This window comes from Acinonyx jubatus, chromosome A3, assembly GCF_027475565.1.
Source record: "Acinonyx jubatus isolate Ajub_Pintada_27869175 chromosome A3, VMU_Ajub_asm_v1.0, whole genome shotgun sequence".
In the NCBI taxonomy this organism is placed as follows: Eukaryota; Metazoa; Chordata; class Mammalia; order Carnivora; family Felidae; genus Acinonyx; species Acinonyx jubatus.
In genome coordinates, this window is record NC_069388.1 from 90,269,208 (window position 1) to 90,285,759 (window position 16,552).

At 38.6% G+C, this 16,552-nt stretch overlaps 1 protein-coding gene and 1 long non-coding RNA gene across 2 annotated transcripts in view; one reads left to right on the forward strand and one right to left on the reverse strand.

Annotated features, from left to right (window-relative positions):
* The window catches only part of LOC128311236 (uncharacterized), a 445,841-nt gene that overhangs the window by 51,095 nt on the left and 378,194 nt on the right, over positions 1 to 16,552 (forward strand). The gene's annotated exons all lie outside the window — the stretch shown is intronic.
* On the reverse strand, positions 9,656 to 10,817 carry LOC106972992 (high mobility group protein B2-like). The gene is given in 1 exon segment (XM_053200822.1): positions 9,656 to 10,817. A coding segment is annotated over 1 exon segment (630 nt). The 5' UTR covers positions 10,695 to 10,817; the 3' UTR covers positions 9,656 to 10,064.

The window sequence follows — 16,552 nt, forward strand, 5'->3', positions numbered from 1 at the left end:
TAAGGCCTCTTTAAAAGGGTATAACCACAACACTCCCGTCGTAGCTAAAACAATGAACAATTAATTAATTCTTATAGTATTAATATTTCATCTACTAAATGAAGTAGGGGTCTCTATTATTTTCCCTCTGGATTCTTACTCTCTGTCTCATCACCGATTTTTGAACAATCCATGCTTTTCAGTGTAGTTCTTTCTCTTTGAGGAGCCTCAGCAGAGAGGACTCCTTTCTTCGTCTTTCTGTCTTTCTGGCCCCTTCGGTTCCTGCATTTGGCTACGCTAGTTCTCTGCCTTTTTCCTGCTGATTCCTGCTGTCCTTCAGTTGGAAGCATTAGTTTTAAAAATCTGAGGCCTTTGAGTTTCCTTTAGATAGGCTGCTAATAAGCTGTTACCTACTTGCTTTATGTAGTGTGGAGTTCATTTCCAGCTTGAGCTATGCCCTCCTCTACCATGGTCAACATTCTTCTCAATGCACAGCCTTCCCGAACTGGGAAGGTTGAATTTGGATCTTCCAATTTCCTTGGCAGCTTCCTCCACACTGCACAGCTTTCTCAGGGGGAGGAGCTACAGATTATGCCTCACTGATTTTCTTCAATGTTTCCTCTGCACTGTAACATATATTCTTTTTAAAAAAATTTTTTTTCAACGTTTATTTATTGTTTTTGGGACAGAGAGAGACAGAGCATGAACGGGGGAGGGGCAGAGAGAGAGGGAGACACAGAATCGGAAACAGGCTCCAGGCTCTGAGCCATCAGCCCAGAGCCTGACACGGGGCTCGAACTCCCGGACTGTGAGATCGTGACCTGGCTGAAGTCGGACGCTTAACCGACTGCGCCACCCAGGCGCCCCTGTAACATATATTCTTAAGAGTTTCCTGTTTGGGGCTGCATTTTTTCTTTCCTTCTCTATCAGATATAGGCTTTCCCCTGTATTAATGTTCTGCTGTCCATTTTAATAGAAACTTGGCTCGGGAAGCTGGATGTATGAACCTACATGTTGTTATAGGAAGCCCCCTATGACCTTTCTTGGGAGAAAATACCTTATGGATTATTTCTACAGAGGCAAAAGCTGGCAATTGTCTCATAATTCAAGAAGCTCCAAGTCTTTACTTATCATGTTAAGAAACACCTTTGGCAACTTAGTAATAACAGCTAAAATAGCACTCTGAGATCAAATAATGACTTACATTAATAAATGAAATACCAGCTCTGTTCAACCCCAAATATTGACTTCTTTTTTTGCTCTTGTTCTGATCCATAAAACTTTTTTTTCACCTGGCTTCAGATTCAGATTCTGTGAAAGTCAAGGTACATCTATGTACCCTGACCTCTGACTATACTGAGGATACTGTGACTTGTGAGAAAGAGAACACAATTAGAATTGGAAAGAATTGATTTTACTGTCTTATCCCTTCTGTCCTAGCTGTGTGACTGGAGCATGTCACTTCACATCCTTCAGGTTCGGGGTCATTAACTGTAAGATGGCTTAATAATTGTTTTACTCATGGGATGGCTGTGAAGATTAAGAGATAGAATAAATATAAGTTTGAAACATATACTAATATTAGTTCCCATTATGAGTGGGTGTTTTGTAAATTAAGATGGTTGAAAATACTTGGTCATCATTGTGAGATTTAAGATCATTGGAAAGGAGAACATGAATGTCTGCTTTTTTTTTTTTTTTTTTTTTTTTTTTTTTTCCTGTGGGAATCACTGGCCTGCTTGGTTTCTGAACCTACTTGCAGGTCACAAATTCTTTGATTCTATAAACCACAGAGGTTTGAAAGCTAGTGTATTCTTGTGTAGTTTTCTCAGGTTATTGTTAGTTACTACAGACACTGTCTGAGACTTGAAATGGGCTTGTTGTATGTTGGGTTCCCTGGGAAATAGACTCTGAGGAGAAATATGCGTGCAGAACGTGCAGAGGCTGCTTTTAGGCGACAGGCTTTAGCAGTGGAAACCAGAGTACGGTGAAAGGGCGGATAGCAACCATCACCACCACCGGATGCAAACAGGCAATGCAAACAGACTCATTAAGCAACCCACCTCGAAATACCTGTCGGCTCTAACTGACCAATTACAACAAGACACAGTTCCTAAGATTACCAAAAAGGGACAATTCCATAGTCCCTCACTCTGCTGTATACCTGTGGCTCCTCACCACTGCCTTGTCACAGATAGTCTCTCCTTTGCTGTCCTGCCCACCCCCACACCTTGAGGGGTATCAGTAAACTTCTCTTTTGTTCTGCCTTGGGTGAATTCTTTCACTTCCAGTGCCACCAGCCGCTGCCCAGTTGGATGCCCCACAGAATGTTTACTGGAGAGTGCTGGTAGTGACAATGTTCTGAGGGGTGAGGAAAGTAGTTTGAATTGGGGGAGAGGTTCAGCTGAGATGTGCTCACAGCAGAGGCTTCAGTCAATCCCACCGGAAGGAACCTTGGAACTTGCGTGGCCCTTCTGAATTGTTCTGCTCTGAAGCAAGGGAGCTTGACCTTAGTATCTTCCCCCCTTCCACCACTAAAGGATGCCTTAGGAGAGAGGGTGTGACCTTAGTGGAGGTGGTGCTCTTTGGCCAAGGGCTGAGCTCTTAGGTTGTCGGCCATCAATACTCCCAGCAGCTGGGGGCTTGGCTACCTCCAACCTCAAGGTAGATCTGTATAGTGAACACCATTTACTATAACTGTCTTTATCTTTGAAACACCGGTTGGCTACTGGGGGTGTGTGTGTGTCTCAATTTATCTTCACAAATTGCCTTTTCGTTTGTTTTCTGTAGCTTAATTCCTTAGCATCTAGCATTTACATAAGTTTGGGCAAAGTAAATTCACAGTTCTGAGACTTAGTTTCTACATATAAAGTATATTATTCACACTGTTTTTTTGTGAGGATTAAATGAGATTCCATTCATGTTTTAGATAAGGCAAGTTGCAAATCAAGTGCATCATGGTCTCTGGTGGGAATGGACGTCTTGAGACATGACTTTGGGAGTTATAGGACATGAGAAATAATGTCTGATTATAAAACATTCTAATCTGATTGGTAGGTCAGAATGGTAGAAAAGATTCCTTTTTGCTTGGGTTTGAATAATTTCAAAGGAATGCCCAGCTTCCAGAGGACACATTTTAGGGATTAGACTGGATTTAAATTTGAGTAAAAAAAGAAAAAAAATCACCGCATGGCTTAAACAATGTCTTGGTTTAATTGATATTCCTTTTCCTGCTTTTTGATCATCAATGAGAAGTGAAGGGGATGCCAGAAATTTAGGGGACAAGATAGGTATTGTTTATAATGCTTCAACTCAGTCTCTGATTAAGGTAAACCCTTTGAATTCTTTAAATAATTTTTTTAGTTAGTTAGTTAGTTTATTTATTTATTTATTTAGAGCACAAGCAGGGGAGGGGCAGAGAGGGAGAGGGAGAATCCCAAGCAGGTTCTGCACCATCAGCACAGAGCCTGAAACCTAGAACTCAGAACACAGAACTCAGAAACCTAGAGATCATGACCTGAGCTGAGATCAAGATTCAGATGCTTAACAGACTGAGCCCCCCGGGCACCCCACCCCTTTGAATTCTTTAAAGGAAGGTTAGTGGGTGTTAAAGATTAACACCTAAATAAGGACCTCTTCCTAAGAGTTCAAAGTACCAACTGGCCACAAAGCCTCTAGGTATTGTAGTCGTGTAGGCACATGTCAATCAATTCTTGATTGTTGCTTTTAGATTTTGACCTTAGTTATAATATAATCTCATGTTCTGTGGGTTGTGTTAATATCCTGTGAGTTAACAAGCATGTTGCTTTGGATAAAAAAAGCAACTAGTTTATACTGAATTAAGTATTTTTCTTGAAGAACTTTTTTTGAATTGCTAAGGTTATCCACTGAGGAGTTCTCTTAACTGGGCTGGAGGATCTTCTAAATCCATTCAAATATATTTATAGGGCTCAATTCTTCTCTGAGGTCACAGAGGCCAAGGTTAGCCATATACCTGGGTGCTGCCAATAGATGGCCATGTACCTTCAGCTCTGGCCAGCTATTGGCATCTAAAACACCAAAGTTTTCTATTGCTTTTTGGGGGGCTAAATAGAGTTGTTTGTTGCAGTGTAACTACCCTAGAGATAAGAGTACAAAAAATGGTTTCCATTAATAACCTTGGTAAAATGTGTTAATTTTTTTTCCAATCGGAAACTAGCTTAGAGCAAATTTTATTTATTTATTTATTTTTAAAGTAGTCTTCATGCCCAGTGCGGAGCCCAATGCAGGGCTTGAACTCACAACCCTGAGATTAAGACCTGATCTATCTGTGATCAAGAGTCATGACGATGCTTAGCCAACTGAGCCACCAAGGCACACCAGGCAAGTTTTAAAAATATGGAGAAAACATAGATGACAGCAAAATATAAGCTGCTTGAGACTGTCCTTTATGAAATATAATTTTGAAATGTTCAAAAATTTGTGTGTTACTGTGAAAGAACATTGCATTAAAATTTAGAGGCCCAAGTTCTAAAAGAATCTCTGTTCTATGAACTTCGGCAGAAGTACTTATTCTTTCTACGTCTGCACTTTTTGTGTTAAAATTCAGGACTTTGGACTAGATCAGGAGTCAACAAATTTTTTCTGCAAGGGCCAAATAGTAAATATTTTAGGCTTTGGGGGCCAGCCTGTCTCTGATGCAACCACTCAACCCTGCCCCTATAGCAAGAAGGTAGCCATAGACGATAGGTAAATGAATGGGTGTGGCTGTGTTCCAATAAAACTGGATTTACAAAAACCTACCACTGGCTGGATATGGCCCAGGGTTTACAGTATGCTGACCTGCGCACTAGATAATAGTTTCCAAACTTGAGTGATTGTTAGAATTCCTGATTGTATCGGGTATCTGTTGCCTGGCATCACAATACATTGTGAGCAGAGTCACAACCAAAAATCTCAGTTGTACACAGCAAAAAGCATTTATTTATCCTGTGTCTGTGACTCCCCTGAGTTGGTCCTGCTGGGCGTGGTCACATGTGTTCAGTCAGCTGGGGTTAGCTCTGCCTCCTGCTGCAGATGTATGTATGGGTCAACTGGGACAACAGGGATGGTTCTCTTCCAATATATTCATTCTACAGGTATTCTGAAGCTACCACAGATGCTCTGCTGTATCAATGGTACAGAAACAAGAGTGTGAGTGTGAATATGGGAGGCTTCTTAAAGGCCTAGGTTTGAAACTGGCACAATGACAATATCATTTCTGTCCACATGCCATGGTCCAAAGCAAGTCATAGGGACTGGTGCAAGTCAAAGGGTGGAAAAATATATTCTACCCATGATAAGGTCATGGCAAGGGTCATTCAATCAAACTGGGGACTTTGTTATTTTTATTTTTTAAAGCACACTATTGGGCCCCGTGCCAGAAGTTTTGAATCAGCCGGTCCCTGGCTGAGTTTAGAAATATGTAGGTACTTAACCATCTTGATGATCAGTCACTGCAGAGAACCACTCTATTGGATGCCTTCTCAGGCCACTTGCAACTCCATTTCGTTTGATTCTATGAAATGAAGAATTTCTATTTTTTTGAAAGTGCACTTTGTTCTCAAAAGGTTTTTAAATGTGATAGCCAGGCTCTGCAGTCGCTTGGCATTTCAGGGTCACAAAGCAGGCTGACCATGTCCTTGATGGAATCTCTGTTCACCCCCACACAGAGCTCTGACCTGCTTTCTCCTCACCCACTCCTCCACCTCCTCCCCAGAACTCTCCTGGTGGGGACAGCTCATCAGGCACTTCTGGAGGCAAGATGGTGATAGCCATCAGTCGGCACAGCTGGACTAAAACCAACTCATTTCACACTGCAGTGGCCGGTAATCAAACGGTACTACATGCTTTATTAATTTGTAATCACCCCCCCCCCCTTCCCTTTTCTTTTACTCCTAGGTCACTTAAAAATCCCTTGATTGTGCAACAGTGGGGAATAATCCTTCTTTTAAAAAGGTGGCACTTTCATTATACAATTGCTAAACTCAGCATCTTGGGGGCATTTCTCATGAATATTAAATGCTACGTTTTAAAATTTATATTTGGGGTGATTTTTCTTTTCTTGTTTGAAAGAAGCTTTTAATTGTGGCATAATGGCTGGCTTGCCACCATCAATATCCGTGGGTCAATAGTATATTAGCAGGTAGCAATGTTAGGTCTCTGTTAAGTCACAGCTGTGGTTAGGGGGAACATGGATGCCCAGATAAGCTCTTTCGTGAAAGCTGATGTCAGCATGTCATTGCCAACCACAGAAGACTTATATTCATCATTTGGCTTGCTAAAATAACATGAATTTCTTTTAAAAGCCCATACTCTTAAATTGCCAGCATATGATTTATGCAACACTGGAATTTGTCAGCTGGTTTAAGCCTACAGAGACTTATGTAGGCAGTGGGTGGGAAGAAAATGCGCGATGCAGAACCCAGTACTTTTTTTATGTTAGATATTACTCATTTTTATTAATACATTACATTTATATAGAAACGTTCTTTCACATACCATGAAACTTCTTCAAAAACGAATTTAATGAATTCTACTGTTATAACCCAGATTAATTGTGCATCACCCCCTAGAGGTGGCTAGAGGTAGCCACCAAACAACCCCAAAACAAGCATTTGTTGTGTTAATGCTATTTTTGAGTGACAAGTAAAACAATATTCATATTGTGTATAATACTTGTGTCAGTTGTTTTGTGAATGTTTCCAATTTGGGGAAAAAGAATCCACAAAGCACCCCAAACCCTCAGAAATCATTTAAAAGATAAGAAACAGGTAATAGAGGGCAGTGATCTTGCAACGGTCAGCAGACTTTTTTTTGTAGGGGGCCCAGGTGTAATATTTTCACCTTTGTGGGCTATAGGATCTCTGTTGCGCTATTCAGCTCTACTCAACTCAATTCCACTGTAGCCTGAAAGCGGCCACAGACAACACATAAACAAATGATTATGGCTATTGTTTTGTTTCGGGAGGCAAATTAATGCTCAGAGACTGAGTTTGCCTTTGCTGGCAATTTATTTTACACAGGTTCACTGCAGGAATTTCACAGGCCATACAGGAAAATGGTTCTTAATAAGCAAAAAGGAATAACAAACTCCAAGCCAACAATAGATTAATTGCACTGTTGTTCCAGGCAAGGGACTATGGAAGGAGTAAAGTCTAAATTTAGTTGAGGGGTACCTTTATATGAGTATGTCCTCGGGAGAGATGGCTTAGTCAATTCAGAGCTGACATCCAGCTGCCAGGGCAAAAGTACAAGTCCCCTGTTGCTAGAGCATGTTGCTAGGGAACGATGCCACTGGCATTGACAGGCCAGAGGGTCTTTCTTGGGGGTGCTTTTTGGCTTTCACCACTGCCCATAAAAGAGTTGCCTTTACCTCAGCAGGATATAATTGCCCCAAGGTTTTCAGAGAGCTATTTAGATCAGCAAAGTGTCTTGCCCAGACCAAACACTCTCAGGTATTCCTCACAAACTCTTGGTATTTATAGTCAAAATGTCTCCTTGCCATAGTTGCTTCTTCATGTTTTTATTGATAAGCCCCAGCAGGTCCCCTCAGCAGCTGAGCTGAATGCTTATTAATGACAACGGATGAGATGACAATATCCTGTCACAGCTTACTTCACTCTTAATCAAAACAACTTTACTCTTAAATACAATTTCATTTTTTGTCGTAAACAAGTGGATTTGGAATCAGGTCAAACCAATATACAATAGCTATAGTCCAATAAAATTTTATTTACAAAAACAGGCAATGCAAACACCCATTAAAAGACAAGAGATTGCTAGAAAACCAATCATATATCATCTATAAGCAACCTACTTTAAATATAAATACACAGCCCTAAAGGGCTAGGGAAAGATATATTGATCTAACACTAATCAAAAGAAAATGGGAGTAGCTATATTAATTTCAAACAAATCAGACTTCAAAACAAGAAATATTATCAGGGATTAGGAGGGCTATTACATAAGTATAAAGAGGCCAGTTCTCCAAGAAGACATAACAATCCTTAATGCATATGTGTCTAACAATAGAGCGTCAAATATAGGAGGCAGAAAATGACAGAACTTCAAGGAGAGGTAGACAGATCCACTATTATAGCTGGAGACTTCAACACCCTTCTCTCAGTAACTGACAGATCCAGCAGGCAGAAATTCGGTAAGAACATAGTTGAACTCAACAGCACCATCAGTCAGCTAGATCTAATTGACATCTATAGATTATTTTGTCCAATAAGAGCAGAATGCACATTTTTTCCCCCTCAAGTTCTCATGGAATACTCACCAAGATAGACCACATCCTGGGCCATTAAACACACTTTAATACATTTAAAAGAATAGAAACCATACACTGTGGTTCTCAGACCACAGTGGAATTACACTAGAAATCAAAAACAGATAGATAGTTGGAAAATGCCAAAGTATTTGGAGATGAAACCACACACTTCTAAATAATGGCTCAAAGAAGTCTCAAGAGAAATTTAAAAATATTTTGCATTAAATTAAAATGAAAATACAGTTGGTCAAAATTTGTAAGATGCAGCAAAAGCAATGCTTAGAGGGAAATTTATAGCACTGAATGTACGTGTTAGAAAGAAGAAATATCTAAAATCAAAAAGAGGTAGTGGACTAATTAAACCCATGACCATAGATTGTTGACTCTTTATCTAAAGAATGATCAATTTGATTATAAAGTAAGCCAAATTATTTCACTTCACTCTATGTTTACAAAACCATGTAGAACCATCCAGAACCACTAGGGCATCTATCAAAATGGAACTGCAAGATAAATTAGACAAAATAAATGCAGACCTAGAATAACGCTCCTCAGCATCTATCCATGGATGATTGGCATTAGTACCCTTACCAAGCACCCAGCTCTTACCACTTTATCTGATCCCTCTTTGAACCTATATTTCTTCTTCTTTTAATGTTTATTTATTTATTTTGAGAGAGAGAGAAAGAGAGGCAGAGAATCTCAAGCAGGCTCTGTGCTGTCAGCACAGAGCCTGACTCAGGGATTGATCTCACGAATGGTGAGATCATGACCTGAGCCCATGTCAAGATTCGGACGCTCAACCAACTGAGCCCCCCAGGAGCCCCTGAACCTACACTTTTAACTGACAGCTCCTTCCCTCCAATAAACTCAAACTGATCTTCCTTCTCGTCCTCATTACAATTTATATTCTTTATGCAAGAGCCCAAGTGATCTTCAAAAAATCATTCATCTTCCTAAAATTCTTTATGTTTTTCCCACTGTCTTTGATAGAAAAATCCTTAATACCTGCAAGACCTGGCATAATCTAGTGCTGTCTTCTCTCCCCAACCCAATCTTATGCTTTTGTTCCCGTTGAGTTATTATTCCTCCAAAATATTGAACACCAAGCATTTTCTTCTGGTGCACTGGGTATCTACAGTTCCCTAGAAGGCACCTTCACATTCCTCTCTGTTCTTCTAGATAATGCCTCCTTGCATTAATTTCCTACAGCTGCTATAACAAATTACCATAGCCTTGGTGGATTAAAATAACAAAATTTAGTGTGGTATAGTTCTGGAGGGCAGAACTCCAAAATCAGTTTTACTAGACTGAGGTCTAGGTGTCAGCAGGGTTAACTGCTTCTGGTGGCTCTGAGAAGAGGATTTGTTTCCTTGCCTTTTTCAGTTTCTTTCTTTTTTTTTTTTAATATACATAATTTTATTACAATTTTTTTTAAAAAAACAAAACATAAAATTGTAAAAAACCCAAATTTACTATTGATACTAATTCCTACAAGTTTGCTGTGTTACAGTACACAAGTCAAGAAATTAAGAAAACCATTAAATATTTAGAAACATTCAACATCAGAAGCTTTAAAATCTAACTGTATGTAGTAGCCTCTCAAAAAGCTACAACCTGCATTCTTAAAAAAGTATTTTCTCTACAAAGAATCTTATCTATACAAAATACAAAAATCTGTACAGTTTTTATACTGAAGCTAATATTGAGCTGCACTTGAATTCACATTCTTAGCAAAACAATTGCCTGAGCACACACGCACACTCCACACATATCATTACAGGATAGCCATTTATTCTTCATCTTCCTCCTCTTCCTCATCATCTTCATCTTCCTCCTCCTCCTCTTCCTCCTCATCCTCTGGTTCATTCTTCTTCTTTGAACCTGTAGGCCTACCAGGGCCCTTCTTTCCCACTTCACTTTTGCCCTTGGTGCGATATGCAGCAATATCCTTTCCATACTTCTCTTTTAGCTTAGCCGCCTTCTATTCATATGGTTGTTTATCTTTGGCTGACTGTTCAGACCACATTTCACCCAATTTTTTTGCAGTATCCCCAATGGGTAAACCAGGGTGTTCACTTTTGATCTTTGGGCGATGTTCAGAACAAAACAGGAAGAATGCAGACGGAGGCCTTTTAGGAGCATTGGGGTCTTTCTTCTTTCCTTTCTTGTCACCTTTGGGAGGAACATAATTTTTTATCTCCCTGTCATAGCGAGCTTTGTCACTTTTTGCCATATCTTCAAATTTCGAGTTTTCCTTCTCAGACATGGTCTTCCATCTCTCGGAACATTTCTTGGAGAATTCAGCGAAATTGACCGAAGAGTCTGGGTGTTTCTTCTTGTGCTCTTCCCGGCAGGTCTGCACGAAGAAGGCGTACGAGGACATCTTGCCCCGTGGCTTGCTGGGGTCTCCTTTACCCATGGTGACAGACGGTGTCTATCTGGTGGTAGCTTTTCCTCAGAGTCCCGCGGAGGGGCCGGATCCAACAGAGACGCTTCCTTCCCAGGGCTCCGGCGTGAACTGGTTTATCTGCCTTTCTCAGTTTCTAGTGGATACCTGTACTTCTCTGTTTGTGGCCTCTTCTTCCATCTTCTAAGCACATTGCCTTCTCCTCTGACTGACTGCTCCTGCATCTCTCTTACTTGTGAGGTCATTTAAGGGCCTATCTGTATAATCTAGTGTGTCTCCGCATTTTAAGATCCTTAACTCAATCATGTCTGCAAAGTCCATTCACCACTGAAGGTAACATTCACAGGTTCTGGACATTAAGATGTGGACACTTCTGGAGACCTTATTCAGCCTACAGCCTACCACACTATTCATCTTCCACATTTTGGTTTCTATGTCTTTCCCCCAGAGAGGATGACTTGACCCTCCAATCTCCAGTCTCCAATGTGCTCCCTCACATTGTCTCATTCAGCAAACCCTCTCTTTTTATTTCATCTCAATTACTTTTCAGTTTAACACCTGCTCTTTCACCAGGCTTTAAGCCAAAAAGGTCAGAGAACACGTCTATTTTATCATTGTTGAGTAAATAACCTAGTGATGTGGGGGTGCATTTTCACTTTTGCCACCAAAGGGCACAACTTGGTTTCCTTAAGCAACTTGAATTTATGATAACGACATTTGAAGTAACATTTTCCTTTTTTAACTTGTTCAATTTTTCCAGCGTACTTTCTTTTACAATAGGCTGAGGGAAAGCATTTTTAGGAAAATTTTCTTTCTGGCAAGAAAAACAAAACAAAACAAAATAAAATACCCCAAATTAAAAGCCCTGTAAGCATGTAAGTTAGTTATCAAGTGTTTTCACACTTAGTGCACTCTGCCCTCTTCTCAAAGAAATAGAAATTATAATATCTGTACAACAACAATCCTTACCAATTATGGGGTTTTTTGTATTTGCATTTTTATGGAAGTATATTTAACATACAATAAAATGTGTAAGTATTTACCATTCACATTTTAATTAACAACTGAATGCTTCAAAGCTAACTCTTTGGCAGGTCTATAAAAACAAAATAAATGACCTTCAATTTTTAATTACTTTTTTATGGCCTTAAGCACTATACCTGTTTGTGGTAAAAACTATGGAATAGAAAGAACCCAGATAGGAAAATAAAAATCATGAATACTATCACTACCCAGCAATCATTAGTCTTTATCCTGAGTGGCCAGGTGTCATTTTTGGTCCCTTCTATGAGCTCTCTTCACTTTTCTCAGATAGGTCTATCCAGTCCCAGCTATAAATACTGTTTATATGTCAGTGACCCCCAAAATCTATTATCTCCTCTTTTACCTCTCCCTGGCCTACAGAGGACTTGGCATCTCTGCTTGAATGTCCAATGGATATCCCAAATATAACATTTGCTGAAATAGAACCTTTGACTTTTGCTCCTTCTCATTGTCCTTCCCGGTCACATCAGTATTTCATTCCAAAAATTTAGGATGTGACTTTGAAAAGTGATACCAAAAAAATCACAAAAATAACTTAAATTAGTGCAGAATTCTTAATGAACTAGTTAGAATTTGATTTTTTAAAATTTTTTAGGTTATTTATTTATTGTGAGAGACAGAGAGTGAGTGGGGGAGAGGCAGAGAGAGAGAGGGAGAGAGAATTCCAAGCAGGCTCCACACTGTCAGCACAGAGCTCAAACCGCAAATTCATGACCTGAACCAAAACCAAGAGTTGGATGCTTAACTGACTAGCCACACAGGTGCCCCAAACTATTCAGAATTTAACACCCAGGAAAACAACCAAATATTCTATAAGCAAGAAGTTAGTGTTTGGTAAAGGTCAGATGGTAGAGGGAAAGATGACTTTGAAGTGATTGATGGTGGATAAGTCAAGTAACTAAACATTTGAGAGAGGTGTAGGTTCTCTAGCTCTCTGTCTCTCTCTCTTTCTTTGTCTCCCACTCTCTTCCAAGTTTAAATTCTCCAAAACTGTGAATCTGAATGATTCTACCAGTTGTTACTCAATATAGGACATCTAATCAAATAGAATATTCACACCAACCTTTATAGCGACATGCCAGCGTAGATCTTTGGTCTTTGGGTCAAGTATCTCTGATCAGTTAGTTGTAGCTGGGGCTGGGCTAACTTTATGGGTATGTGACCTGTGCAGTCACATGTGGTCATGCTTAGAAAGGTTCCATGCTTGGTTTAATGCTCTGTTTTCGCTATCTAGAAATTCTTAATAATTTTTGAACAAGGGACTGTTCCATTTTTATTTTGCACTAAGTGCCACAAATTATGTTGTCAGTCATATTTTACTGAGAATGATCAACAGAGCATTAAGGATCATTTCAGAGAGAGGCTGTGGTGTGCAGGGCTTTGCAGACTTCTAGAAAAGCATAGTGTAACTTGAATATACCTTGCTTGGATTCCCAGAACTCTAGTGCAAAAGTAGAAACAATAAATTAAAAATTACTAAATCGTCCATGAAATTTATAATCACTCTGCTAGCAAAAATAATTAGCAATACAGTTAAAAGACCAGTGAAAAACGTAGTAGCATATATGTTCATTCTATGGTCATCCTGCAATATTTTTTAAAATGTGAAACTTACTAATCCATCTAGAAAAAATTGTCAAATGATATAAATGATTAATTTACATAATTTACATAAAATTTATTTATTTACATAAAGGAAATTAAAAGGTAGGTAAACACATGAAAACACATTTAGCCTAGTGAGTCATCTAGAGAAGTCTAAATTATATTTTTTTATAAAATTGATAGTGTTTAAAAATAATAGTGTGGTCATCAACAGAAGGAAGAGGACTCTCTTATCTGCTAGGGAAAAGGTTAATTGATGGAATCGACTCGGTAATAGCTATTTTCTTAAAGCATACATATTCCAGCAGTGCTACTTCTGGATATTTGTCTTAAGAAAATAATTACTTTTGTATGCATGACATAACTATAAAGCTATTTTGAAACATTTTTTTATATTTGTGAAAAGTTGATCTTACATGTATAGAATAATATAAGTAATATATTTTACATAATATATTTGCATATATATGCATATATATATATATATATATATATACACACACACCATACACACAGTATGTAGAAGAATATATATTAGAATTTAAATAGTGGTTGGTGAGATTATGAGTGACTTTAACATTTGCATTTAAAAATTAGAAGGAGATATTATATGAGCAATAATAAAAGTTATTTCCAGAAAATGTATGCAATGACAGGGTAAGTCAAGGAACAATTTTATCAAGGAAAAGGAAGCAGTTTCCTTGAAGGCCTAGTTCCAAGTTTTCTCAAGTGATTTACCTCCAGGAATAAGTTCCATCCACTCCAGTATTCCTGGTCCTCAAAGACCTTCAGATTCCTTCAGTGCATGGAAGAGAACCACAAACTGTACCAAAAGTCTTAAAAATGTTGTGATCAATAATTCAGTAATTTTACATCAGGGCTTTCTCTAAGCCAATGATTTAAAAATGCACAGAATGATTCACATGTAAGAAGGTTTATCATTCCACGAATTATGATGAAAAGTGGGAAATTTCCTGGAAGTGTAGCAAGAGCATATTGCTAGATAAATTATGGCACATTCAACGCAATTATTTAATATCCCGTATTGAAAGAGTGTTTTAGAATACATACATGAACATGTTAGCCTTTATGAAAATGAAGGAAACCTGATTTAACATGGAGTTGGGCAGGCCTGAAGGGGCGTTCTCACGTAGAACCACTCCTTGCAGCCTGCATCAGCAGCAGGAAGAAGGAAAATAAGAATTATTTCGACAAGGGTGGGCACTTTTCACATAAGAATTTTATCTCCTGCCTTTAATGAAAGAAAGTTCCCCTCCCTGACCCAGCAACAATGCACTAACCACCATTTACAGCCAATGAGAAACCATTACAACTCAAACTCTTCCCCAGCAAACTTTTGTTCAAAATAACCCTCCCCAATTTCCTTAAAGCCTTAAATAAATAAATAAATAAATAAATAAATAAATAAATAAATAAATAAAATATAAAAAAAAAGATCTTTCCATTTGTCTCTTTGGACCTGCCTATGGTTCATTGTAGCTTGCTTGTCCCAACTTAAAATTCCTCTGCTATTCCTGAATAAACTCATTTTTACTTAAATAAAATTGCTCTTTTCTCTGTTTCAAGTTAACACCTTCATGCATTTATTTTACAAAAAAATAAGCCTGTTAAGAATATCTTGGTTCTTCTGGTAGGTAGAATATTGGCCTTCTAAAGATGTCCACATCCTAATCCCTAGAACCTGTGAATATGTTACTTTACATGGCATAAGTACTTTGCAGATGTGATTAAGGTTAAGGATTGAAATGGGGAGACTATCCTGGGTTATTTGGGTTATTTGGTTATAATGAAATCATAAGCGTCCTTTATAATGGAACAACTTTCCCCACTATATTTATGGAGAGATGTTGTTGGCCTTGAAGATGTGTGCTTCACACATGGCCTTGTGGTTCACACATGGTTCATGGCCTTGGCCATGAACCAAGGAATGTGGGTGGCTTCTAGAATCTGGAAAAAACAAGGAAATGTATTTTCCCCTAGAGTTTCTACAGGGGTCCACAAACCTACTAAACTTTGGTTTAAGCTTGTGTTGGGACTTCTGACGTACAGACCTGTGAGATAAATTAATGTTGTTTCAAACTACTATGTTTTACAGTAATTTGTCACAGCAGTATAGAAAACTAATACAGTTCCTCTATCAGAGAGAGAGAGAGAGAGAGAGAGAGAGAGAGAAAGACAGAAAGACATTATGTTTAGATTGGAAAAATAGTTCCTGAGTTTGGAGAAAACATGAGGCTATGAGAACAGAGAGGGCATAGGTCTGAGAGAAAAAGATGGCAAAGTCCTGAGGGATAAGGGTAGCACCATGAGTCTAGACAGAAGGGATCAGGAATGGGTGTGAAGAAGAATATGGAAACAGTGGAAGGCTACAGACTTGAAGGGACCATGCAGAGACAAACAAGGAATGTCATAAGGTGATGCTAATTTTTTATTGATTGCTTCTTTCCTCCAACACCTTGATACTCCATAAACCCAGGAACTCACCTAATCCTAAAAAAGGAACAAAGTGAGGGGCTCTGAAAAGATTGGGGATAAAGATGAAATTTTCTTGCCAAACCAGTGATATGGGGGTACAAATTATATGTTGAATAAAAAAAGAAATTAAGGAAGTTATATTTTTGCACAGCTGAGGTTATAGCCTGATAAGATAACACAAGGTATCAGTTTATCAGAGCAGACTTGTAAGAACCAGAAATCTAACCCTGTATCAAACTTTGTTAATAACTTCAAGTCCATAGATCAAGAAACAAAGAGAAAGCAAAGAGAGGTCTGAGACATCAAGTTTGGCTCCCCAGGTACTTTCTCACATGGATCTCACTCTCTTTAGCTAGAATAATAGATGGGGTTGCCAAGTGAGGTTTTCTGGGTGTGTGACACAATAGGCAATTATGTGTGAATTATGAAACATTGCCATTTTATACCCTTGCTATTGTATAGTTAATGCGACCTCCTTAAAGGATCCATGACTCATAGATTTATTTATTGTCTGTAAATGGGTTTATTTATTATAAGCGATCCTTTAACCAAAGACATTTAGTCATTGTTAGATAAGGTCTCTTTCCCTTAAGAAATATAATTAGTCTAATTACCCAAAGGCCTAGTGGATAAGGATATTAGTTATCTGTTTGCTTTTATTTATTTTTTTTCTTTACCTTGGGGGCACCCCTTGGAAAGAGAGTGAATGGATCATAAACTAGTGG